Below are 24,682 nucleotides of genomic sequence, written 5' to 3'. Positions count from 1 at the left end.
GGTCGTTATCTTTATGAAAAAGTATAAACACAAAAACGACAGTCTGCATGACATCAGCAAAATATGGTCCAAAAAGCATTCTTGCTCTATTTTAACACCAACAAACCCATCCGTTAAAAAATGTTGGTACATGTCAATCTAGCAAGCCAGACCACTAAAAAGACACATTTCTAAAGAGGGGTTTGGCGCTAGCTAGCTAGCTAGCTAACCAGTTCATATGATCATCAGACCATATCTTACAAACAACAGTTGCAACGACGGTCTGCAGACAGTCGACCTGAGTATAAATTATACCCATCACTATCCCTGTTATCCAATGTTGATTTTGCCAACGACACTTGTCTCATTTGTGGTTAGATTAAGTATAAACCAGCCTTTATGCATCAGTAACTGGGGCGGCAGGTAGCTTAGTGGTTAAGAGTGTTGTGCCAGTAACCGAAAGGTTGCTGGTTCTAATCCCCGAGCCGACTAGGTGAAAAATCTGTCGGTGCCCTTGAGCAAGGCACTTAACCCTAATTGCTCCTGTAAGTCGCTCTGGATAAGAGCGTCTGCTAAATGACTAAAATGTAAAAATGTAACTCATCCTATCTATTCCTCCATTCCAGACAAGAGCAAGATTCCTGTCCCTGTGAGCAACAGTAACGGCACTACTGTGGTGCCAGCGCCGACCAGCGTTACGGCGTCCTCCACCTCCCCAACCAGCCCCACTAACCAGGTGACTCCCACCTCGCCTGTCAAGAAGGTACGGCCTGGTGGATAGGTCCACTGCAGTCCTCCACTAGTCCTCTTCAGCCTCTTCTGCAGAGAGTTTATCACGCCTTTACAGCTCCCACTACTGAAGCACTCTTTTCTAGAGATTCACATGACTGATCAAGTGGTTCCGTGTCCCAGAAGTTTGTTAGTTATAGAACCCAAGAGGAAGGTTTAACCGCTGATGCGTTAGGATGTAACCTGTCATCCGGGATACATAGCCATGCCTGAGCTCACCACCCCCCGTTATACAGGTCGATATAATTCATGTCTATTTAGTTAAAGCTTTAACACAAACCCACGTTTCACGCTTGGCTCAAGTTACACAGGGTTTACTTAAAGGGGGTTACGTGGGATTTGACGCCCGTCACATGAGTAGTACAACACTTGGGTAGGTTTTGTTGTCGCCGCCAAGGTACACTGTGAACAGAAACTAGTGTCACAGAGGCCCAGGGCGCTATAGTTACGATTAGTTGAACAGGAGCTCTGGTCTTCAACAAACATGGCAGTGGTTGAACATGGGGTGGGGTAGCCATTGCTCGATGGTGTTAACGGTACACTGTAACACTGTTGACCACGGGTAAGGGCATCAGTCAGATATTTTAGCAGTGTTGATTATTACAAGACACAATGAGGATGGGAATTTTTTCATTCAAAAATGGCCCCACAGTTTCCCTATGTCTGCTGCCCTCTGCAGTGCAGATGTGGCATTGCAGCTGACTGAATGTACTCAGTGACCTCAGTCATACTGTGCCTTTCAGTGTTGGCCTGTTACTCTCTTTAGAGGGCACTTGTGCATTATCCCCTCATAAGACCTGAGGCGGTGGACTTGCGCCACATTATCCTAATTATAGTACATTTATAGTAATAGTAGTTTGTAGTATCTTGCCTTCAACACAACTGGCACAGTATCATTCAACTAGAGAAAATAACTGTTAAGCTACAAACAATACCCTGTCTATACTTCCCTTCTGTTTTTGCGTCTCGTTAAGGTCCAACATTTTGAAACGGTCATGTTTTCCCTTTGTAAGTTGAAGTTATGTGCCTAAGGAAATTTCTCCCATTGGATGTATCCTCCCATCTGATTGCATTTTCTTGGTGGACTCTGCATTCAAACCGAAGTCAAGACTATGACATATACCCATCACTATCCCTGTTATCCATATTTCCTGTTATCTCTCTTGTAGAAATGCTCTCAATCCCCTCCTACTTTAATGCCTAGCACACACACAACACAATGTCGTCTGTCTAACAAGAGTGATCAAAACAATTAACAATGTCCGCTTTGAGACTAGCATTGTCTTGTCTTTTCAAAAAGCCTCTCGTGTCCTGCGAGAGCTGTCACTCACTCAACCAAAAGAAACGATTGACCCGCTGGTCAGTAAACCTTGTGTGGTGTGATCAGGCCTTAAAATATATCTTTGTCTCTCTCCGTCTGTGCTAGGAACTGTATCTTTGCTGCTGCTTCTGTCTCTGTACTCTGTTTCTGTTTCTCTCTTGCTCTCCCTCTACTAGTATTTTTGTCTCACTTTCTCTCTGTCCGCCCCTCTCTCATCATGGCTCTTGTCTTGGTTGGCTTTAGTCTGATTATATTACTGCCCTCATGCCTGTGGCGGAGCCAAGCTGTCCTGCATTGTGGCGTCAAGGCTTGCGCAAAACTGGCATTTCTCTTGGTCCCAAAAAACCCATGGTGAGGCATTGGTGTGTGTTCCAGAGTTATTAGTTACCCTGCCCTTGTTACCTCCGCAACAAACGACAACTTGCCTACTCACCTGACCTCAATGGCACATCCAGTCAACACTCTTGCTAACCCCCCTAGTGACATTTTGTTCTGCATGGGTCTTCAAACACACTGTCCTAAAATGCTTTCTCTGTGTGTCTGTGGCTCATGTGCTCCAACTAGTATGTGGTCTATTTGTCTCTGTTGCCGTTTATGTTTGCAGTGTAACAGTGTGCCCAAGGCTTGTGTTAGCCCTCTAAACCCTAACAGGTTGAATTGACCCAGTCCCATCCATCCATGCACTAACTGGAGTTTATCAGTGAACTGTGTTTATTCTCTTTGGTGTCTGATTGTAGACCTGCCGCTCAGTGTAGTTTGTACTCTGTCCCTCAGTCAAAAGTCTAATATCTGAGGATATTTATTTTACCTTTTATTTTAGCTTGGAGTCCCATTGAGACCAAGCTCTCTTTTTCAAGGGAGACGTCGACTAGATGTGGTTATATTATTTCTAGGGGTACAAGTCACTTGTAGTGTTTTCAGCATGTCTCCAGACTTTCAGTTCCCCCTTCAACATGCGCCTGTACTCAAAACGTCCCCTGCATTTTGTTGTCAATCCATGACACGTTCTCAAGCGCTGCCCGAGATCAGACAGTAGCCTCTGCAGATTCATTCCACACCAAAACTCCTTTGCTTTTTGACCTCTTGATTAACCTCTGTTGACTGCTGTGTTGTTCACCCCAGAAAACTAAACCCCGGACTGCTGCCTTCGTCTGCTCTCTGTATAAACCCCCTTTATTAACGAGTCTAAGCTAACCACTAACCCCTCCTCTCCCCTCTCTCTCCCCCAGGTGGCCCAGCAGGTGTCCCCTGCCGGTAAGGTCTCTCCTAAAGAGGTCTCCCCTAAAGATAAACAGGAGGATGACAAGACTAAGAAATCGGACGTGTCCCCGGCGTCGTGGCGCCTGGGCCTGAGGAAGACGGGCAGCTACGGGGCGCTGGCGGAGATCACAGCCACTAAGGAGGCCCAGAAGGAGAAGGACACAGCCGGGGTGATGCGCTCGGCCTCCAGCCCCCGCCTCTCCTCCTCCCTGGACAACAAGGACAAAGAGAAGGTCAGTAGCTAACTAACGCCACACTGTCTGACCCAGGCATCAGTCCCCATCTGACCCAGGCATCAGTCCCCATCTGACCCAGGCATCAGTCCCCATCTGACCCAGGCATCAGTCCCCATCTGACCCAGGCATCAGTCCCCATCTGACCCAGGCATCAGTGCCATCATAATGTGTCCCTATCTGACCTAGTCATTAGTGCTGACACTATATCATCATATACTTACTGTATGTCCCTGTAGGACCCACTCAGTACCCCTACTATAACATAATGTGTCCCTGTCTAGCCTAGTCAATAGTGCTGATACTAATATATATAAAGCATATAGATATGCTTTAATGTGTACAAAGCAGCTGGTCATATAGCACGATTTGAAACGGATGTCATCGTTCATATTAAGATGAAGTTGATGGTTCACCGTTCCAGACTGTTTTGAAAAGTTGCATTGCTAGATTGAAGTTGAAATCCACAGTCGACTGAGACTAGTTTGTTGGCTGTGGGTATGTATGTAGCATGCTTTTGTGTTTAGGAGCTCAAGCAAATGCCTACAATGTTGTTTCATGTGCAGGAAAAAGACAAAGGAGCCAGACTTGCCTACGTTGCCCCCACCATCCCCAGGAGACTGGCCAGTACATCAGACGTTGATGAGAAGGAGAACAGGTGAAGCGCCAGCGTTGTCCCTCTGAAGGGAAAAGTGCATTGACAGGAGCGCCACCTGCTGTTCACTGCTGTGTGTTACAGGCCAAAAGCAGCACTGCATGTTGTGGCTTAATGTAGCTGCTCTGCTGCCTCTAAGTATTTACATTTACATTTACGTCATTTAGCAGACGCTCTTATCCAGAGAGACTTACTTCAGTTTACAATGAAAAATCCTCATACATATTTCTATCAAGTGTAGCAATTAGTTACAGGAAAATAATATTCTCACAATGTTCACATTTGGCCAGCATCAGATTGACAAGAATAGAATATACAAATATCAGTCATTGATACTTTGTTAGTCATTGTGATTTACATTTCAATCTTAGAATTTATCGAGTATTTACTTGTTGTAGCACAAGGCTGCTGGTCCTTGCCTGTATATTGTGGAGCCCTAGGTGCTATTGTAGTGTGTGGTTCCAATCCCAGGGACTCTGCTGCTAGTCTGGTACGTAGCGGCTCCTACACCAGGAGACGCTGGGACGATGAGCTGAAGAACAGTGAAGGAAGCGCTTCCACCAACCGAACAACACCCAGCTATCAGCGCAGGTTAGCCACGCTTCACTATATGCTACCCCTCAACCTGACCGAATCACTACACCAGATCAGTGCGCCATCTTCAATTCATTCAGTACTAGTTCTGGACATAGTTGTTAAAAATTAATAACCAAACTAACAATGTCGTGGAGATATCCAGTTACACTTTAGTTGACTCTTAGTAGTTTTGCTCATTCCTCATTTCGATTTGATTTCGGAGTGTCATTTGAAAAACGTGCATGTACATGCTTAACATGCAAACAGCTACTGAGAAAAGCCATGCAAATCAGTCCAACGGCTCTCTGTCACAAACGCCACAGTCTCTTGCATGACTGTACTAGTCCTGTCAGGTTTCTGTGCCTTTAGTTTCTCTATACTAAACACCAGGTTCTACATTACTATCTGCCATTGTCACGCTCTTACAGCCTGCAAGGTTCCAAAACTACATTACCCAGAATCCATCTCTATGACGCAAGAAACCGAGACATGGACCAAGTGTATCAGAGCTTAGTTTTTATACATGTTATGCATGTGTATGTATGTTATATAAATGTGTGTGAGTTTGTGCACCCTCTTGCTAACATGCCAATCTCGTCCCCACACACTGCCAGCACGTCCCACACGCTAACGCTAGGGCGGAGCGGCAGCACGCGGGACGTGCCAGCCAAGTCCTCGTCCGCCTCCAGCTTGGACCCTAACACCTGTAACACTAAACTCTGGCAGTCGCCCGCCTCCCAGTCTTACAGCATTTACCGCAGGTATACCACCAGCCCCCACTCAACAACAACCTCTCCACCTCCACTGTCTGTCACCTGTCTGTCGGTCTCGGCTACATAAGTGTTGTGCAGTTCAATGCGTCTTTGTGACTTTGTTGTTCTCTTGACCATCCCATCAACTAAAGAGAGATCAACCCCATTTTGGAACACTGGGTAATGGCTAATGGAGAGGAATTCGTCTTCAAAGGCCATAGTGTTAACTGTTTTTGATCGCCTAGTTTTCAGAACATGTCATTCCTGTTACTGTTTTACTAAAGGTATGGGTAATTGGTCCTCTCCTTTCCATCCTATCTTTCACTCTCCTTCCCTCGTTCTCTTTCCCGTTCTCTCGTTCCTTCTCTGACTGTTGTCCCACTGGTATCCACAGTGGTTCCTTTGGCAGGAGGCACGAGGACCTGGGTTCGACCACCTCTTCCTCCACTAGCACCACCACCACCTCGTCTGTTACCTCGCCCACCGGCCACCGTGACCGAAGCCTGCTCTCCAGCCTGGGCTCCTCCACCCGCACCGGATCCTCCAGCCTCACCAGCAGGTACACACACACACGTAACACATGCATGTAACACGCACAGGGATCTCCCCAGAGAATGTAAGCGGGGTGCTGCGGCACTATGTAAAATAAATGCGTCTAAAAAAAAAAGTTTTATTTTATTTGTTATCATATAATTTTTTGGCTCTAGATTGTGGGAAATGGCAGTTACAGGTGTTAAAAAATTCAAAAATCTCTGCGCCAAAGGGGGACACTGCCCCCCTCTGAGCAGAACCCCCCTCCGTATTCAGCAGCACCACCTTGTTAAAAAATCCTGGGGAGGACCCTACACACACGTGCATATAAATGTAAAAATGTTAGTCCTATTTTGAAGTCCTGTGTGTACAATTGTGTGTGGATCAGGTACTGGGCAGAGGAGAGTGCGGAGAGGGAAAAGGAGCGTGAGAAGGAGTCTGCGACTGTCATCCCTACGATTAACACTGGTTCTACCACCACCACAACGTCCACTACTGGCACTATCATTGGCTCTGACGGCAGGGAGAGACGCAGGTCCGACACGCGCACGTACGCGCAACCCCCACCTACACACACATACTCTGAAATGCAAACATGGACACACACATGGATGCCCACACGTGGCACCCACAGGAGAAAACAAGGATGTCACTGATACACACCTTTTTTACACACAACTCATGATTCTTCACTTGTTTATACAACTACAAACAATGTAATAACTGCAGTCTCTCAGAAAGCAGAATATCTTGAAGCTAGCAGGATCCTGTGCTATTTGAGATTGCATTGCCTCTGTTTGAGAATTGGGTGTGGTCTCCTCCAGTGTGTACACACTGGAGGAGGAGCGGGAGTCTGTTAAAATGAATGGGGTTAAGAGCTCGTCTTCCTGTGAAGTCACTGCTGCTGAAAGAAGCCACCTGTTCTGGGAGGGGTCTAGAACCCTGACTGCTTCAGAAAGTTCTCCTTATAAGGAAGATGGGTTTCTCAAGGCCATGCCAAGGCTCACAAGTGATTGAGTTCATATTCTTGTATGGGATGAAGAAACACATTCCCTCGTCAAAGAAAGCACTAGACTTACCGGTCTCCTCAATATTAGCCATTTATTTTAGACTGATGCTAAATAAAAGGTGAAAGGAGATAATATCTCCACAGCTGATAGTACAATACAAATCTGGATGATTAAACGGAGGGGAACAGAAAGAATACCTGGATGTTAGATTTAGTCATTTTAGATTTGGCTACTTACTTGAAGTGTTGTCAGTCTCATTCTATCATCCTCATGCTTACGTGTGGCTTTAGCCTGTCCTTGTTTGTGTTGCAGCTCCTACCTCACGCCTGTCCTTGTTTGTGTTGCAGCTCCTACCTCACGCCTGTCCTTGTTTGTGTTGCAGCTCCTACCTCACGCCTGTCCTTGTTTGTGTTGCAGCTCCTACCTCACGCCTGTCCTTGTTTGTGTTGCAGCTCCTACCTCACGCCTGTCCTTGTTTGTGTTGCAGCTCCTACCTCACGCCTGTCCTTGTTTGTGTTGCAGCTCCTACCTCACGCCTGTCCTTGTTTGTGTTGCAGCTCCTACCTCACGCCTGTCCTTGTTTGTGTTGCAGCTCCTACCTCACGCCTGTCCTTGTTTGTGTTGCAGCTCCTACCTCACGCCTGTCCTTGTTTGTGTTGCAGATCGTACCTCACGCCTGTCCGGGATGAAGAGTCTGAGTCCCAGAGGAAAGCCCGCTCCAGACAGGCTAGACAGTCCAGGAGGTCTACCCAGGTTAGTCTAGACACTTGTCCTGACGCTGCTTCTGAACTGGGCCTGAATGGCTAACCAAATACTTGCTGGGGTTTACAAAAAGAAAACAACATGCTGATAAATGCAGTGTCAACTGAGTCACTTCTCATTGGACTTTGTAATGGTTCATGGTTAGTCCATTTAGCTACTACAAGAGTCATATATATATATATGTGGCTTGGGGTAATATAGCTGAACTGATTGTTGTTTAAAAAAAGTTATTGCCAGTTTGTTTTATTGCCGAAACAAACACGTTTGTATAAGCTGGCACACATTGCTAAGCGTGGCAAGTTTTAATGAGGAGATTGTTTACAAGCCATAGGAAATTGGGCTATTCCTTTTCCTCTCCCCCAACAAGCTCAATTTTCCATGCTGTCGCTAATACTACCTGAAATAACTAAATATGGTGCAGCTTAAAATGCCCTATTAAATTGTCTACTTTTTATAACATAAATAATGTTCACAGTGCAGTAAGTGAATGCCTGAAATTAGTTGTAAATGTTCCTCTTCCAAAACGCAGATAACTGCCATTTTGTAGTTTTTCCCTCCATGAAGAAATCAAAATGGCCCAATAAAAACATTGCTCCTCTAACCCTTTTCGACACAGAGATTCACTCAATTCTCTCCATTTCCTCTCAGGGTGTGACTCTGACTGACCTCCAAGAGGCAGAGAAGACCATTGGCAGGAGCCGCCCCACACGGACCCGGGAGGAGGAGAAGGAAGAGACTGAGAAACAAGACAAGGAGAAGAAGGAGACTGGTGAGACCAAGGAGGACGACTACCGGTCCAGGTACCGCAGCTTCGAAGAGGTATGTGAAGGCTTCCCCAATAGTTATTTACTATGCTATATTATACATTTGGAAAAACAACATAATGTGTTTACTGGTGAAGTGTAAACTGAAAATCACTTTAGAGATTTCAGAATAAATTAATCTTTTTTTTGTGCAGTTTTCCTCAAGCCCAGGTTGATTAATCTGAAGACTGTAACCATTCCTGACTTCCTGTTCTCTTTCTCCTCTCTCCAGACTTACCAGCGCTACCGTCCCTCCACCACTTCAACCACCTCCACCCTGAGCACGGCCTCCACCCCGTCCTCCTCCACTTCCCTGTCCACCTCCTCCAGCTCCCTCAACAGGCCCAACAGCTTGACGGGCATCACTTCCTCCTCCAGCTCCCTCAACAGGCCCAACAGCCTGACGGGCATCACTTCCTCCTCCAGCTCCCTCAACAGGCCCAACAGCCTGACGGGCATCACCACCTCCTACAGCCGCTCCTCTAGGGACACTGAGAAAGGTAAGCAATGAGAGCAGAGCTACGGGTTCAGATCTCTAAATGCTATGGATTGTTATTAAACCTCATATGTTACTGCCATTCGGTGTATCAGTATGATAAATCTATGTACTCGCATACCAAACTGTAAGCATACTGGACACACTGTCAGCAGTGCATTGATTGTGACTGAGTAGACGCACATGCACACACTGAGATACTCATGCTTTCAACATCAGATCTATTCATTGAAAAAAATAAGCTTGAGTTCTGCTGATGTTGAATGTATTCCCACATTGAGGTATGGCCAGAGTATCTATCATTATTAGATGTATAGCGCCTTCAGAAAGTATTTGTTTTTGACATATTCTACATTTTGTTGTTACAGCCTGAATTCAAAATGGATTAGATTTTTTCTCAGCCATCTACACACAATATCCCATGACAGTGAAAACATGTTTTTAGAAATGTTTCTTTGATTTTATTGAGTTATAGTTCATATAAGGAAATCAGTCAATTTAAATAAATTCATTAGGCCCTAATCTATGGATTTTACATGACTGGGCAGCGGCGCAGCCATGGGTGGGCCTGGGTCGGCATAGGCCCACCAACTAGGGAGCCAGGCCCAGCCAATCAGAATGAGTTTGTCCCCACAAAAGGGCTTTATTATAGACAGAAATACTCCTCAGTTTCATCAGCTATTCGGGTGGCTGGTCTCAGACGAATCCCGCAGGTGAAGAAGCCGGATGTGGAGGTCCTGGGCTGGCGTGGTTACACGTGGTCTGCGCTTGTGAGGCCGGTTGGACATGCTGCCAAATTCTCTAATGACGTTGGGGGTGGCTTATGGTAGAGAAATTAAAATGTATGTCTCTGGCAACAGCTCTGATGGACAATCCTGCAGTCAGCATGCCCATTGCAAAACTTAAGAAATCTGTGGCGTTGTGTTGCGTGACAAAACTACACATTTTAGAGTGGCCTTTTATTGTCCCCAGCACAAGGTGCACCTGTGTAATGATCATGCTGTTTAATCAGCTTCTTGATATGCCACACCTGTCAGGTGGATGGATTATTTTGGCAAAGGAGAAATTCTCACTAACAGGGATGGCAACAAATTTGTGCTTATGGAAATGTAGGGATTCGTTTATTTCAGCTCATGAAACATGGGACCAACACTTTACATGTTGCATTTTAATATTTTTGTTCAGTGTACATAAGTATTCACACCCCTTTGCTATGACACTCCAAATTGTGCTCAGGTGCATCCAATTTCCTTTGATCATCCTTGATGTCACTACAACTTGAATGGAATCCACCTGTGGCCAATTCAATTGTTTGGACATGATTTTTAGAAAGAAACACACATCTATATAAGGTCCCACATTGCATGTCAGAGCAGAAACTATACCATAAAGTCCAAGGAACTGTCCATAGCACTCCAAGAGAATTGTGATGAGGCATATAGAAGGAAGGGTATAAAACAATTTCTAGAGTTTTGAAAGTTTCCAAGAGCACAGTGGTCTCAATCATTGGGAAATTAAATGTCTGGAGAAAACCAGGCACAGCTCATCACCCGTCTAACACCATCCCTACCGTGAAGGATGGTGGTGGCAGCAGCATGCTATTGGGATGCTTTTCAGCGGCAGGGACTGGGAGACTGGTAAGGATAGCAGGAACAATGAATGGAGACATACAGGCATATTCTTGACGAGAACTTGCTTCAGAGTGCAAATGACCTTAGACTGGGGCAAAGATTAACACTCCAACAGGACAATGACCCCAATCATGCAGCCAAAGCAACGCTGAAATGGCTTCAGAACAAGAATGTGTAAGTCCTTGAGTGGCCCAGCCAAAACCCAGACTTGAAATCTGTGGAAAGACTTGAAGATTGCTGTTCACCGCCGCTCCCCATCTAACTTAACAGAGCTTGAGAAAATCTGCAAGGAAGAATGGGAGAAAATCCTCAAATCCAGAGGTGCAAAAGCTGATACAGACACCCAAGATGACTCAAAGCTGTAAACGCCGCCAAAGGTGCTTCTACAAAAGTATTGACTCAGGGGTGTGAATACTTAATATGTTGTGAAATCTGTTATAATGTATTGTAATGTTTTTTTAAATGTATAGCTGCCTTAATTTAGCCAGACCCCAGGAAGAGTAGCTGCTGCCTTGGCAACAGCTAATGGGGATCCATAATAAAAACAAATGTAAATTAGGTTTTTGTGTTTCATTTTCAATAAATCTAAAAACATGTTTTCACTTTGTCATTATGGGGTATTTTGTGTAGATGGGTGAAGAAATAATCCATTTTGAAATCAGGCTGTAACGCAAGAAAATGTGCAATAAGTAAAGGGGTATGAATACTTTCTGAAGGCACTGTATCTAATAGCCATGTGAGCACAGACAGGTTAACCTGAATTCCACCCAGGCAGCATTGGTCCCTCGAAGATTGGGTTGCCTTAAATGAAATGGTTTCTCATCTCAGAGACTAAAGCACATTGTCTCACGTCAGATGGTGTCATTTTAACACGACACGCAGTTGCTAGGAGCCATCTGTCTAACCAAACGTGGAACCCCTCTCTAAAAATTTTGATTTTGCTCATCCGCTTAACACTAGTTCCTAATTCTGAAAATCACTCCACTCTCCATAGCGATGACGCACTGGCTACTACGGCAAACCATGCTCGGTCAGCTGAGCAAACTTTCTCGGATCCAAAGCTGTTTTCTCTCCTGAAATCTGGCCAATGCTCAATTGCTATACAAGGCTCGTTAGTGAAAGCAAATCAAACCAAAGATTTAAATTAAGCTTTGATGGAATGAAACTTTGATGTCAGCACATACACTGACTGTAATGAACACTATTGATAAACTACATGAGTCACCAGTTAGGCTCCTCAGTAAAGTCAAATGCAATTCGAAAATTTGATTTTGAGTTGACAATGTGAATTGGAATTGACCCCAAATGTGCTAGGTGAGGTGCATGTGGCTCACTCGGTCTCTCTGTGATTGACAGAATCAGACAAGAAGCAGCAGCAGGAGGAGGAGAAAGAGGGAGAGGATAAGTCCCAGCCCCGCTCCATACGGGATCGCCGGCGGCCCCGTGAGAAGAGACGCTCCACCGGGGTGTCCTTCTGGACCCAAGATGGGGTTAGTGACACACGCACACACTTTAATGTGGACATGCCTCAAATATAATGATCAGAGCCCACTTGACCCACCCATAAGGCAATAAAGATACATGTCAGTTTTGAAGTAAAAAGCTATTTTATGGATTTAGCAGTACAACTACTCATGTGGTACTACACTGAAGTGCACCTCATGAAACACCTCTGGGTCTAGCTGATTGGGGATTTGGAGCCAGACTTTGGATTTGTTCTGAGAATAACTGTGTCCCGGGGCTGTTCCTGACCTCATGTCCCTCCTTATATTCCAGAGTGATGACAATGACCCAGACCAGTCGGCGGACTCAGAGGAAGGCAGCATCAAGGGTGAACCTCAGGTAACCTCAGTCCACACAACCATATATAAATAAACCCACAATAGATGCGGTAAAGATGTCAATGAACGCAGGATGCTGTGATGCCCTCATTGGCGTAAATTCAACAAATCTGATCGAACTAAGTGTAAATTCGTCAAGTCCTTAATGATTTATGTATTGATTTGAAACAGGCTCACAATGTGGTTACTAAAGTCTGTTTTTCGCTGCATAACATTTAGAAGTTGTCCCTTTTCACGTTTTCAAGATGTGACTGCTAAATGCTAACTCCTGTTCGTATGAGCTGGTAGCATAGCTAGCATACAGAAATCGGTTATGGAAGTCAGTCGTTTTTAACTCTAATACAGTTGATTGGTGACGATGACATGGACATATATTGGGGTTGACATCCATACAAGTATTATACTCAGATTTGTACCTCAACATATTGTTAAATATACATAAACAATAGCCTAAATAGAGGCTGTTCTTGCTGGGGGGCAATGAGGATATTAAAGACCTTTCCCCCACTCATTTCCACTGCATTTCCATTGTTTTGGTTGAGTTCCATTGACCTCTTTACTGCAACTGTCTGTGGTCAAACCTCCAGCCTGAGACCCAAACTAAAGGATAGACTGTTTTGATAAAACACATGCTTTTTAGTGACTGACCAGTGTTTTTTGGTGGTTCAACCACCCCAATCAACTTCTTCCTGTAGTGTTTGCTCTCTCACTCTCTTTTGTGTATAGTCATGGCCAAGCAAGTGCCTCTGCTTTTCCTTTATTTGTCCTATTTTGGCCAACTTTGGTACTGTAAATACCTCTGATTTTGGATTTAATGGTTCCTCCTTTCCTGTGATTGTCCTGTTGCTAAGGTGACCTCAAACCCAAAACACTCTCCACCATAGTTCAGTAAGTTCCAAAACAAGCCACCACACAAAGGAAATGTGTCTTGCTCAGGTCAAAGGTTGAACGTACAGGCAGTTTTCACTACTAGGAACATTCTGCGAATGGAGGAGAAAGTGGAAGGAATTAAAACATTCTGGACTAGTTACTTTTTTGGACTAGTTATTGAAAAATGACAAAAATTCTTATTTTTCACATGCAGTGAAAAACATCAGATATTCTGGCATCTGCTAGGACTTAATTTTAGTGGACAGGACATCCACCCTGTAATCATAGCTAAAGAACCCCCTACAGAGTTCCTTTGTAGCTTTGAGAGGGGAAGGTCAGTGTGACTAACAAAAAATGGGTTGGGCCTCTTTGTATGTAAGGGGAGAGCAGCATTTTCTTGTTTATCTACAAAGCACTCATGCTTTGTAGATAAACAATATCTACTGTATCATTAATTCAATTTAGACTTACAAATTACCAAGCCCAGTCTCAGGCTTGGATGCTGCTGGAGGCCCCTTCAGTCTCCACAGAGTTGAGTAAAGCTACTTTTAGTTGTTTTTTTTGCGACCTTTATTTGGAACAACTTACAGAGCTCTCTGAAATTAGATCTTCTCGTCCTCCTTGGTCAGTTCAGAGTAATGATCAGTGACCTCTGTTGATAAATCTCTGTTTTATTTACATTTACGTCATTTAGCAGACGCTCTTATCCAGAGCGACTTACAAATTAATACTTTTTGTATTGTGTCTGTTTGATGTATTTATGCAGGGCTCATCTGTAGGAGACCCTAGTCTCAGTATGACTTCCCTGTCAAAATAAAGGTTAAGTAAGATGGAGTCTCCCTGGCTAGGTCTTCCTGTTTTTGGAAGGGGTGTGTCCTGTGTAGTGCTGCAGAGCGGAGCAGACAGCGATGTGGCCAGGCGCTTGGCTGCAGATCAGACGCACACAGTGGGAGGAGGGGGGCAGGCGGACGGAGCAACCAGACAGAAAGCCAGCGTGTATCTTTGTTGTTGGAGGCTGCACATTGGGGCGGGGCCAGAACGGAACACCAAATAGGAAATGGTCCATTATCTCTGCATGGATAGGAAAGCATTCAGGAAGAGCTGCTCTCTCCTGGCAGAGTTGATTTGGGTTTCTCCTTGGGCTGGGAATTGCAAGGGACCTCACGCTATGATGTTGTCCTTAGGTGCAGATATGATATGTATTGATATTCTCCCAATTCTATGTGTATTGCGATTCGATATTGCGATTTGCTTTTTCAAACTATATTGCTCATTATATGTCTACTATAGAGAGATGAGAGAGCATGAGAAAATGACGTTTGATCAGTCATGGAAATAAAAGGACTGAACATGTTGGCTCACTATTTAAAAAGAAGATGGAGAGCAAGCTATAGGATGAAAAATACAAGAGTTTTGGCGCAAGTACAGTCGACTAGCGCTAGCTAACGCTACCTAGCAATTAAGGTTGAATATTTTACAAATGTTCCATCCCGAGAATAAATCACTTTTCTCCCGTGTAACCCGGTATTTCCCGCCAAACCTGAAGTGTCATTCAAAAGCATATAAATAGGCCTATGTCTGGATTTGATTAGAGCTTTGATGGAAAATTCAAGCCGGATGCAACCTGAGCCTAATTTAAATACATATTATGAGCCCTACATTAAAGACATTTAATGAGTCGAAGCCCAAATGATTTTGACGTTATCCAATACATAGGCTATATGATATATAGGCTACTGCACATTAAGCACGGTAGAAAAACATAAAAGCACATAGATGTAGCTATGCTATGGAACAAGCTCCAGTAATCTTTTTGAGTGTGACCTGTATTACTGTATTGTACTATACTGTATTAAATGGACTGGAATTACGCACCTTGTTCAAACCATGATAAAGCAGGGAGAGAACATGCGATTCTGGTGCAGCACATGCGGCCTACAAAGTTACAAGTATAGGCTAGTGAATTTGATTGACATTTTTCATAATATTTCCCCTAATGTTATTAGCCTACCACCTCTTTCTCTCTCTAGTGTTGCTTCATGCCTTGCTCGCTTTCAACAGTTAAATTAAATAAGTTTTGTTGTCTTTATCTTAATCATTCTAATGACATGCTTGAATAATATAGGACTAGAATGAGATGCAGAATGCTTTCAATTCTCCACGAGGCTTGAATGGTTATGGGTCTGAATAAATAACTTCTATAGCGTACTGCCATCGCGCATTCACTCTTTCAAACTACCCGTGAGTTCTATTGGCTGCTGTATTTAACATTCAACAAACAAGAGTTTGCGTCCCTCTTCAAATAGTCGATCTTGAATGCATTTTGAACGTAATTGATGAGAGCGAAAGACTGCGAGAGAGTGCTCGCTCGTGCATTGATTTAAAGCAGCGATATAGGATTGTTTTTAAAATGCTTCAGCTGCAAAAAATATATATATTTACCATTTCAAAAAAGGAGGAGACCCCAGCCAGATGGAGATGTGTAAATTAGACGTGCATTCGGTCTTTATATTACTGTAGCATAGGCTATGCTGCAGCGACTGTAAGTCTACCTGTCACAAAAGTTACCATGATGAGATGATAGGTCTACATACTGAGATGAGCTGTCGGTCCCCACCCTGAGATTTGATGATTCATCATGCTTTGACCAGAGAGAAGGCCTTAGAGAATCCTGATTTAGACAACACATATAATTTAAGTTCTATTTCACGTCATGCTGTTAATATAAATAATTTATTATAATTTACCGGTTTCTCTGTTATTTATCTCGGGAAAAGGGAGTGGTTTTGGGCGGTAAATCTGTAAATCTCGGTAACCGGGTTCCCGACATTCAACCCTACTAGTAATATGTTTACAAATCGATACTTGCAGTCAAAGTATCGCTATAATATCGTCCAAAATGATATTGTGATATGTAACTAGTTTAACCCCTCCAGTTCTGCCCACTTGATTTTAGGTGGTAAACTTAGCTGGCCTTTTTATTGTGGTGAAAGTCATGGATAACTGGAGTTAGATGGAAGAATGTCCCTGCATTTATCAATTACTTGCAGTGTGAAGTGAAGCACACAGTTTTTTCACGACTTGAGGGAGATTTGAATTTGCCATGATCTGCAAAATATATAAACCTTAGAGAAGTAGGCTAAAATATGCTGTGGTGTTTTTGTTAAGCAGTATATTTTTCTGACAAACCTGTAATTCAACCAGTTGTACATGTCAGTTTTCTTCCCCCTCACCATTTTAATCTCTGTAGCCAAGGTCTTAAAGATATGCTGACACACAAGTGCTTTTCCTGGCAATCGGGCTCCTTCAGCTTCAGGAAGCCAACAGCAATTTGAATACCGCTGTAGGCTTGGCCCTCTGACCCCCATCCTGCCTGCTCCCTAACCCCACTCTGAGGCCCTCTGCTGGAGCAGCGGGAGCTAGGAGAGGCTGGGGATCAGAGGCAGGCCCTGAGGCACTGGCAGGCTTGGCAGCCGTTCAGGAATGTGGGGGGGGTACTGTTGCAGTGCAGAGGGGTCAGGTGCTATGAGAGGGAGAGGCTCGGAGCTGAGAGGGGGTAGACACTGATTTGGATTTGCTTGTTTTAACATCGGGTGAAGACATTAAATCACTTCTGTTTTTCTTTTCTTTTCACAGAGCGACCGACTGTCCAGGTACGTGGCAAATTCAGTTTATTCTTCAGGTCTGTCCCAAATGGCACCCTATTCCCTATATAGTGCACTACCTTTGACCATTGCCCAAAGTAGTGCACTATGTAGAGAATAGGGTGCCATTTGGGAATTCATCCTTCCTGTCTGCTATTTACCCTTCTCTTGGAGGGCTTGTGCCACTTTGGACCAAATAAACCGTTGACAACCTTGTATATGGCAGTGTAAATATTAGATATGGTCGAATAGATAATGTAACTGTAGAGGTAAGTGTCCATGTTTTTATTATCTTCAGGAATGAAAGCAGCACTTCCTCTTTCGACCGAAATGACCACCTGGGTAGCCGTGGCGAGGGTCGCAGGTCATTCTCAAGCAGGCTGGACCGAGACGATAGCACTGACTACAAGAAGGTACTGGAGCTCCCGGACACTCACCTTCTACCTTAGTTAAGATCACACCAGACTCAATAACACCACCATAGAAATAGTCATTCTTCCACGTGAAGTGACATTTTTTTCTCACTGTTGTTTTTCCTCTCAGCTTTATGAGCAGATCCTAGCAGAGAATGAGAAGCTGAAGGCCCAGTTACGTGACACAGACCTGCAGCTGACTGACTTGAAGCTACAGCTGGAGAAGGCCACACAGGTGAGGCACTGGGGCCAGGCTGCACAGTACAGTTGGGAAATTAGCATGTATAATGTAGCATTAGCATAAGTAGCCTCAGCATTAGCATCACTCATTGGGAATAAATAGGGGCTGTTCCTCGCTAACTGTGGGTTATCGACTTTGCTTGTGTTACAGAGGCAGGAGCGCTTTGCTGACCGGTCGCAGCTTGAGATGGAGAAAAGGGTAATGATTATTAAGTGTTTTATGTTTTTAACTTATTTAATCATTTTTTCCCAACAAATGAATGAACTCAAAAAAATGTGTATGTATGAAAGGCACTTAAAAATAAAAGTATTATTATTGGCTTGAACTGAATTGGTAATGCTAGTGGTAATCAATGCCAACTGGTTTATGTCTGAAGGTTACAAGCAGGCCCCAATTTCAGCTGGGTGGTATGGTCTTATAAACCTGACTACTTTCTGCAGTCTACTGCCTCTGCTGCTGGCTGTCTCACCATGCCTGTATAGCTGGCTGGGGGCGTGCCACCCCACCCAAGCACAAGCTACCTACCTTCTCTCACGTGTTTTGTAAAAAAAAAAAAAGCCAGTGTGTGGTCACTTCTTCTCCAGAGTTTTTGCGTAGTGTGTGATAGCGAGTATACATTATGGATTGTTTCAATGTAAATGTTATCTTCTGCATGTGCTTTTTGCTATTCTTCTTGGCAAGTGTTCCTCATCCCAATTTTGAGTAACTTTCACTCATATCAACTTTACGACTGACACAAACATCCCCTTTACGACTGACACAAACATCCCCTTTACGACTGACACAAACAACCCCTTTACGACTGACACAAACAACCCCTTAAAGACAACAGGCACATGTAGTTCACATGGTGGCCAAGAAAACATTTATCCTCAACTCAAAACATCTTCCATGAATGATTTACTCATACTCTAGTCTATTGCTTTAGTCTGCGTAAAGTCCATGTTCTAACTGGATTTCAGATCACCTTCCCTTGATCACATTCCCCTGGCATTCCCTAAAGTCAGCATACCTCCAGACCTTCACAGCTCGGGTCTTCCTTTGCAAACGAAGCCAAATGCTTCTTTTATTTTAGTTGCATTGGCCCTGCCAGTATGGCTGACATTTACCATGAGTCATTTCATGAACTTGTCATGTTTAGATAACCACAGCCTTTAACCACATCAGGAGAAAATGGGACATGCAGCACTAAACATGTTAGGGCTTTAGATTAGTCTCCATGGTTCCGGCTTTGACATGCTTCACAGTCGTGTGTACCTCACCCACTCTCCTCTCACCTCTGTCTCTCTTCATAAAGCTCCCCAACCTGCATCTGTTATCTGACGTTCACACCTCACCTCATGGCAGCAATTTAGTTCTAGTCTGTTTTAGTCTTAAAATACCTTTTTAGTCTTAGCCTCGTTTTAGCCACAGTCAGTACATTATTTTCTATCCTCGAGCCGACTAGGTGAAAAATCTGTCGATGTGCCCTTGAGCAAGGCACTTAACCCTAATTGCTCCTGTAAGTCGCTCTGGATAAGAGCGTCTGCTAAATGACTAAAATGTAAATGTATAAAGAAATGAATATATAGGCTACCTCTAACTTCCATCATGTGCACATTCAGATGGCCTTGTCCAACTAGGCCTATTATCTCCTTGTATAGTTTAGTTGGTAACATTGATATTGTGGCAGATTGAAACTAATGCCAGCCATAATTAACCATATAGGCTATAAAACCTTGGCTACAGGTTAAACAATTTACAACTGTTTTCCTCCCCATCATAACCGTCAAGGGGGGTAAATAACAGTGGTTTCTTGATAAGGGGAGAATTTGAGCTTTCCCAAAATGTCAGAAGTATTACTGTACTCCTAATATTTAACAAATGGCATTAGTTTTTCCCCATAGGAAAAAAGCAACCACTCGCATTTGCGGACCGCGGCGCGAGAGCGGCAACACAGATGAATAAAAGTGCAAATGGGAAAATAGAGGTTCTGATGTGATAAACAAAAATAGCCTACATGAAAGTAAGAGTAAACATTACTGTTTCTAGTTGAGGTTAGTTACAAGTAGTGTCCTAGCACCTGGCTTCGCGTCAGTTCAAGAGATTGACGAGTGATTTGAAGTGACCTGGGTAGCTGTGTGGGAGGAGAGCTGGGTAGATCAACTCAATCAGACCGCGCAACTGAAATATGTAAATTCTGCAAACAAACATGTCCAATCCTAAGCGTGTATGCATGCAGAATATTTAATGTAGTCCTCTCATTGGCAGAATTCACATCTTTCAGTTCCGCGGTCTGCAGCTGATTTGAGCTGATCTGCCCGGCTCTCCCACACAGCTCCAGGCGGTCACTTCAGTCACTCATCAATCTTTTTAACTGCAGCGAAGCCAGGTGCCACGACACTTGACTGCCGAATTAAATGTAAAAATAAATGTCCATTAGTGTCACGTGGGAGGCTCGTCATTTTTTCGTTGACTAAAATGAAAAGTAATTTGTGATAGTTCTCGTTTTTTCCCCAGGGAATCTCGTCTCGTTATCATAGTGTTAGTCAGGAAAAATAGGTAGTTGATGAGTGTTTTTCATAATTGTTGTTGACAAATGAACACTGCTGTCAGTCACTCAAGGCTGTAACAGCCGAGCTGCCGAGCTATGGCCTTCGTTTTGTCCACGAGGTGTGAGGTAACATAACTGAAGCAGTTTGTGGGAGCTTGTATGTGGTGGTTGTCTTGCGTGGTGTTTTCAATGCTCCTCTCCCTCTTCTTTAAACCCAGGGTTAACATATGTTTGTCCCCCTCCCTCCCTGCAGGAAAGAAGAGCTCTAGAAAGGAAGATCTCTGAGATGGAGGAGGAACTCAAGGTACTGTCTCATGTGACTGGGCCCTCAGGGGTGACCCGTGCTGGGTGTATGTGGTTGGGTGTATGCCCTGTTTGTGTGTAGGGCACCAGGAGGTTGTTAGTGACATAATTACATATTGCCCCTTTAAGATCAGGGACAGCAGTCAATATTCCAATATTGTTAAACATACTGTATACATTAGCTGTACTATATTAGTATGCCCTGTTGAAATGTATTGCTGAACAAAGTTACTATACAGGATAGCATTTTTACCACAGGCCCAATGTGAGGGAGGCCTGCAGGCAATTCAATGTTCCATTTGATAAACTCTCTGGTGCTGTCAATTATAGCATATTATTTGTATAATGAAGCAATCTTAACTGACAGTCAGCATAGTGCTGTTGTCACTGTTTGATTTGAGCCACCAGTGTTTGATTTGAGACCCCAGTGTATCCTGTCTGTGGTGTGTATTCTGAATATGTGTGTATTCACCTGTGTGTGTGTGTTCCGTATTTATGACATTTTGGGATGCTCTATATAATCTTTGTCAACGTAACTCGTAAGCTCTTCTAACTAAGGAGATTGGATGTTGTTCTCAAACTGTAGCAAAATCCATTATGTCAGTCAGCAAGTGTTCTTCCTTCTTCCCAGCACTGCCATAATGTAGTGTTTATTTCTAGGTCATAAGGAGCCCAGCGATCATATCTGTCTTCCACACTCTATTCTACTCTGCTACCGTAGATCGCCATCTCTCCTACATGCCAGTCTGCCTGGAACGCACTTGTCATTCCTCCAGTTCCAAACTCTGTCCCATTTTCCTAACAATCTCCTTTTTCTGTTTTGTCTTCTCTTTGCCCCCTCTTATCCTCTCTATCATTTGTATTGGCCCCTCCCTTGTCTTCCATTCTTTCTCTCCCTTCTGGTACACTCTCCCATCTCCCCCCTTTTCTCTGCCCTCTGCTGGTTTGACTCGCTCTCTTGCTCTTTCTCTCGTTCTCGCTTGTTCTCTCGCTCTCTTTCTCTCGTTCTCCCGCTCTCTCTCTCTCCCGCTCTCTCTCCCGCTCTCTCTCTCCCGCTCTCTCTCTCCCCGCTCTCTCTCTCCCCCGCTCTCTCTCTCTCCCCTCGCTCTCTCTCTCTCTCCCCCGCTCTCTCTCTCTCTCCCCCGCTCTCTCTCTCTCTCCCCCGCTCGCTCTCTCTCTCCCGCTCTCTCTCTCTCCCGCTCTCTCTCCCTGTGTTGTGGTTTTCCTGCAGAACCTCCCAGAGGTAAAGCAGGTTCAGGCCCTGCGTCAGGTCAAAGAGCGGCTGCAGGCAGAGAACAGGGCCCTGGCCCGCGTGGTGGTCAAGCTCTCCCAGTCAGCCTGCAGCCAGCTGCCCCCCTCCGTGGACCTGTAGCCCTGCCCAACCGCTCCTCCTCACCCCCTCACCCTCCCTTCTCATGCTCCATTCGTGCTCCGACCGCACCCATAGACAGGCAGGTCCCCAGCCGCCCAACTACATGGTTATTCCCCCCGGAGACTGACTCACCCTACCTCCCCAGACCTCTCTGGTGTTCATATTGGGGGAGTGTGTTTTGAGTGGGCACTTTCCATTTACAGTACCCATATTTTACAGTATAGTGAAATGTTATTTTCAGTCAGGTAAGTATCAATTCAGGTGTTCATTTTCATAGAAGCAAATATGTACTACTTTATTGTTAGTGCAGTACCTGAAGTATAAATATTGGACTACATGATTAGGTATTTTATGCAGTTGATTTTACTAGATAATTTGATGTACTGTAAAGGAGAGTGCCCCATTTTTTGTTTTCCCCCCCAGTGTGCTGTCTTGAAGTCTTTATCAGGGAGGGCCGTTTCGTTTGGCTTGTTTCTGTTTTCTTTGCATGACGTGGCTTTCTTTTTGCGTCAAATGGCGGACATCTTTATTTTTATTTTTATGGAGGACGGACACATATCCTTTCCCCTCAGTGTCTTTCTCCAGTCCTACCCCCGTTTCAATTCACTCTTATAGATGCCATCAACCCAGCTTTGAAACCGGGTCAACCCCATACTGCAGGTTTACACTTGGTCTGATTTCAATTCCAAGTGAAATGTGACCTAGACATATTAATTTGGCTCATGATTCAAGGTCCATTACATACCATAAGAAGCTCAGGTTGGTTGATTGTCATCTGTAATAAAATGCTTTATAGTTTTGCAGTGGACAGTGAAGTTTTGCGCTTCATCTCCCTGGATGTTCAGTTGTTCCCTATGTGAGTGCTGAAGTGTTTCAAGAGGGACTGGACAGTCCTCCATATTTGCTCTGCCCAAGACAATGCTCTACTGCATGGCTTTATGAATCTGCTTAGCCCGGTATGGTTTTAATTGATATTAATGAGGGAATTATACCTGTAAATGATCATCTGTGACTCATTGTGATTAGTTATCTTTTCATTTGTCAAACAAACTGGTTAGTATTTCGTAGGTCTCTCGTAATATTACCCACTTAATAGACAACACTTTGGCACCACACTGAGTATTGTGTTAATAAATAGTTAAAGCGGTAGGGTATCCCTTATTCAGATAGCTAGTCAGAATGACCCTAATGAGTGTCATAGGGCTTTTGAGTCATTTTATTGTATCTATTTCAGACAACTCACAAACTGTGACCAAGATGACAGGCAGTGGTGTAACTATGTTAGTGAATAATGTACCTACTATAATTCTATTAAGGCAGAGTTGTTGTATTACCATTACTTTCTTATAAGAAAAGAACAGCAGTTAGTTTGGAAACTTAGTTCAGGGCAGAAATGGTTATTGGGTGGGGAATGGCCCCATTTTCCACCTCCAATCCTGACTGCGAGATGGTGTTAGCTTTACACATGGTAAGTCGACCTCACAAATACAAAAAGAAGAACCGAACAATTGCAAAGGCAGTATTTGATGCTGCAACAGTTTTAGTTGTCGCTCATGCATTTTTTTGGCCCTGTATGCTTCAAACAAAGGAGCACTGTTTGTGCTGAGAAAATAAATGACAAGAAAAAAATGGTTGAGACTGGCTCGTCAAAGATGCTGATGACACGCTGCAATTAACAGTTTCTAGAACTGGGCTGACTTGTAAACCTCAACGTGTCTCTGTGGTGACTTGTCTCTAAGCCTGTTTCCCTATCTTCCTTTTGTTCTCTTCCAGACGCTACCAGACTTGAAAGCAGACAACCAGAGACTAAAGGACGAGAACGGAGCTCTTATTCGAGTCATTAGCAAGCTTTCCAAGTAGAACAGACCCCCTCCCCGCCCTCCTGCACCCGCCCACTCCTCCATGGCAGTGACTAATGGAATTGCAACTTTTAGGTATTAATTGCAAGAGACATCAGCAACAAGAAGACTCCTTCTTCCCTCGCTCCTCTCCTCTACCACCACCACAGCATCCTCCCATCCATTTCCTCCCTCTCTCCATTAGGTTATTATCCACTTCAACCTGTGGCTGCTCTCCAGATAGAACCACTGAGTTTACATTAGCAAAGGAAAGGGTTGTGAATGGCATGTAAAAGCGTTTGCGGGCGGGGAAGCCTCAACTATTTAACCAATAAGCCTTAGTTGTACATAAAACACTTGTATCGATCTCTCGGCTGTCACAGAAGAACAGTTATTTCACCGGATTTTTTTTGTGCCACAAACTCTTATTTCATCTTTTTGTTTTCATTTCCTGTTTGTTCCTCGACCTACATACAAGGGTTGTGCGATGTGTAGTTGTCCTGTTCTTTCTGACCCCCCCAGAAGAAGTCCCACCCTGTTTTTGGAGGCTCTGTCGCCCAGCAGAATACTTCCCAGTTGTACCCTGTCTTAGTGCACGCAACCTCCACCCCCATCCCGACACACACCACACGCACACACCTCTATCCACCCACCCCCTTTCCATTTCTGTACCTTTGTGTGTCTCTTCAGAGGTAAATGGAATTATCGCTTTACAGAACAGGTGGACTTGGTGGAATTTAAGCTTTCACTGTATGTGCAATATGCATTTATTTCTAATAAAAATGCTTTAATGATGAGTCCATCACTAGTAGGATTTTCACTCCTCTTC

At 44.2% G+C, this 24,682-nt stretch overlaps 1 protein-coding gene across 11 annotated transcripts in view; it reads left to right on the top strand.

Moving 5' to 3' along the window:
* The window catches only part of LOC121543521 (protein phosphatase 1 regulatory subunit 12A-like), a gene marked incomplete at its 5' end in the record, with an annotated part of 31,681 nt that extends 7,306 nt beyond the window's left edge, over positions 1 to 24,375 (top strand). Inside the window, 19 exon segments of one of the 11 annotated variants that reach the window (XM_045208950.1) lie at positions 606 to 742; positions 2,333 to 2,440; positions 3,319 to 3,582; positions 4,149 to 4,240; positions 4,709 to 4,828; positions 5,428 to 5,574; positions 5,960 to 6,124; positions 6,485 to 6,631; positions 7,769 to 7,859; positions 8,517 to 8,687; positions 8,904 to 9,171; positions 12,155 to 12,288; positions 12,575 to 12,640; positions 17,146 to 17,162; positions 17,452 to 17,566; positions 17,697 to 17,801; positions 17,958 to 18,005; positions 20,594 to 20,644; positions 23,789 to 24,375. In XM_045208950.1, the coding sequence (XP_045064885.1) occupies positions 606 to 742; positions 2,333 to 2,440; positions 3,319 to 3,582; positions 4,149 to 4,240; positions 4,709 to 4,828; positions 5,428 to 5,574; positions 5,960 to 6,124; positions 6,485 to 6,631; positions 7,769 to 7,859; positions 8,517 to 8,687; positions 8,904 to 9,171; positions 12,155 to 12,288; positions 12,575 to 12,640; positions 17,146 to 17,162; positions 17,452 to 17,566; positions 17,697 to 17,801; positions 17,958 to 18,005; positions 20,594 to 20,644; positions 23,789 to 23,875 (2,333 nt within the window). 11 annotated transcript variants of the gene reach the window in all.
* Between the last annotated feature and the right edge of the window lie 307 nt (positions 24,376 to 24,682).

This window comes from Coregonus clupeaformis, chromosome 28, assembly GCF_020615455.1.
Source record: "Coregonus clupeaformis isolate EN_2021a chromosome 28, ASM2061545v1, whole genome shotgun sequence".
NCBI classification, from domain to species: Eukaryota; Metazoa; Chordata; class Actinopteri; order Salmoniformes; family Salmonidae; genus Coregonus; species Coregonus clupeaformis.
The sequence above is the reverse complement of the archived record's forward strand: the minus strand, read 5'-3'. Positions and strand labels throughout refer to the sequence as shown.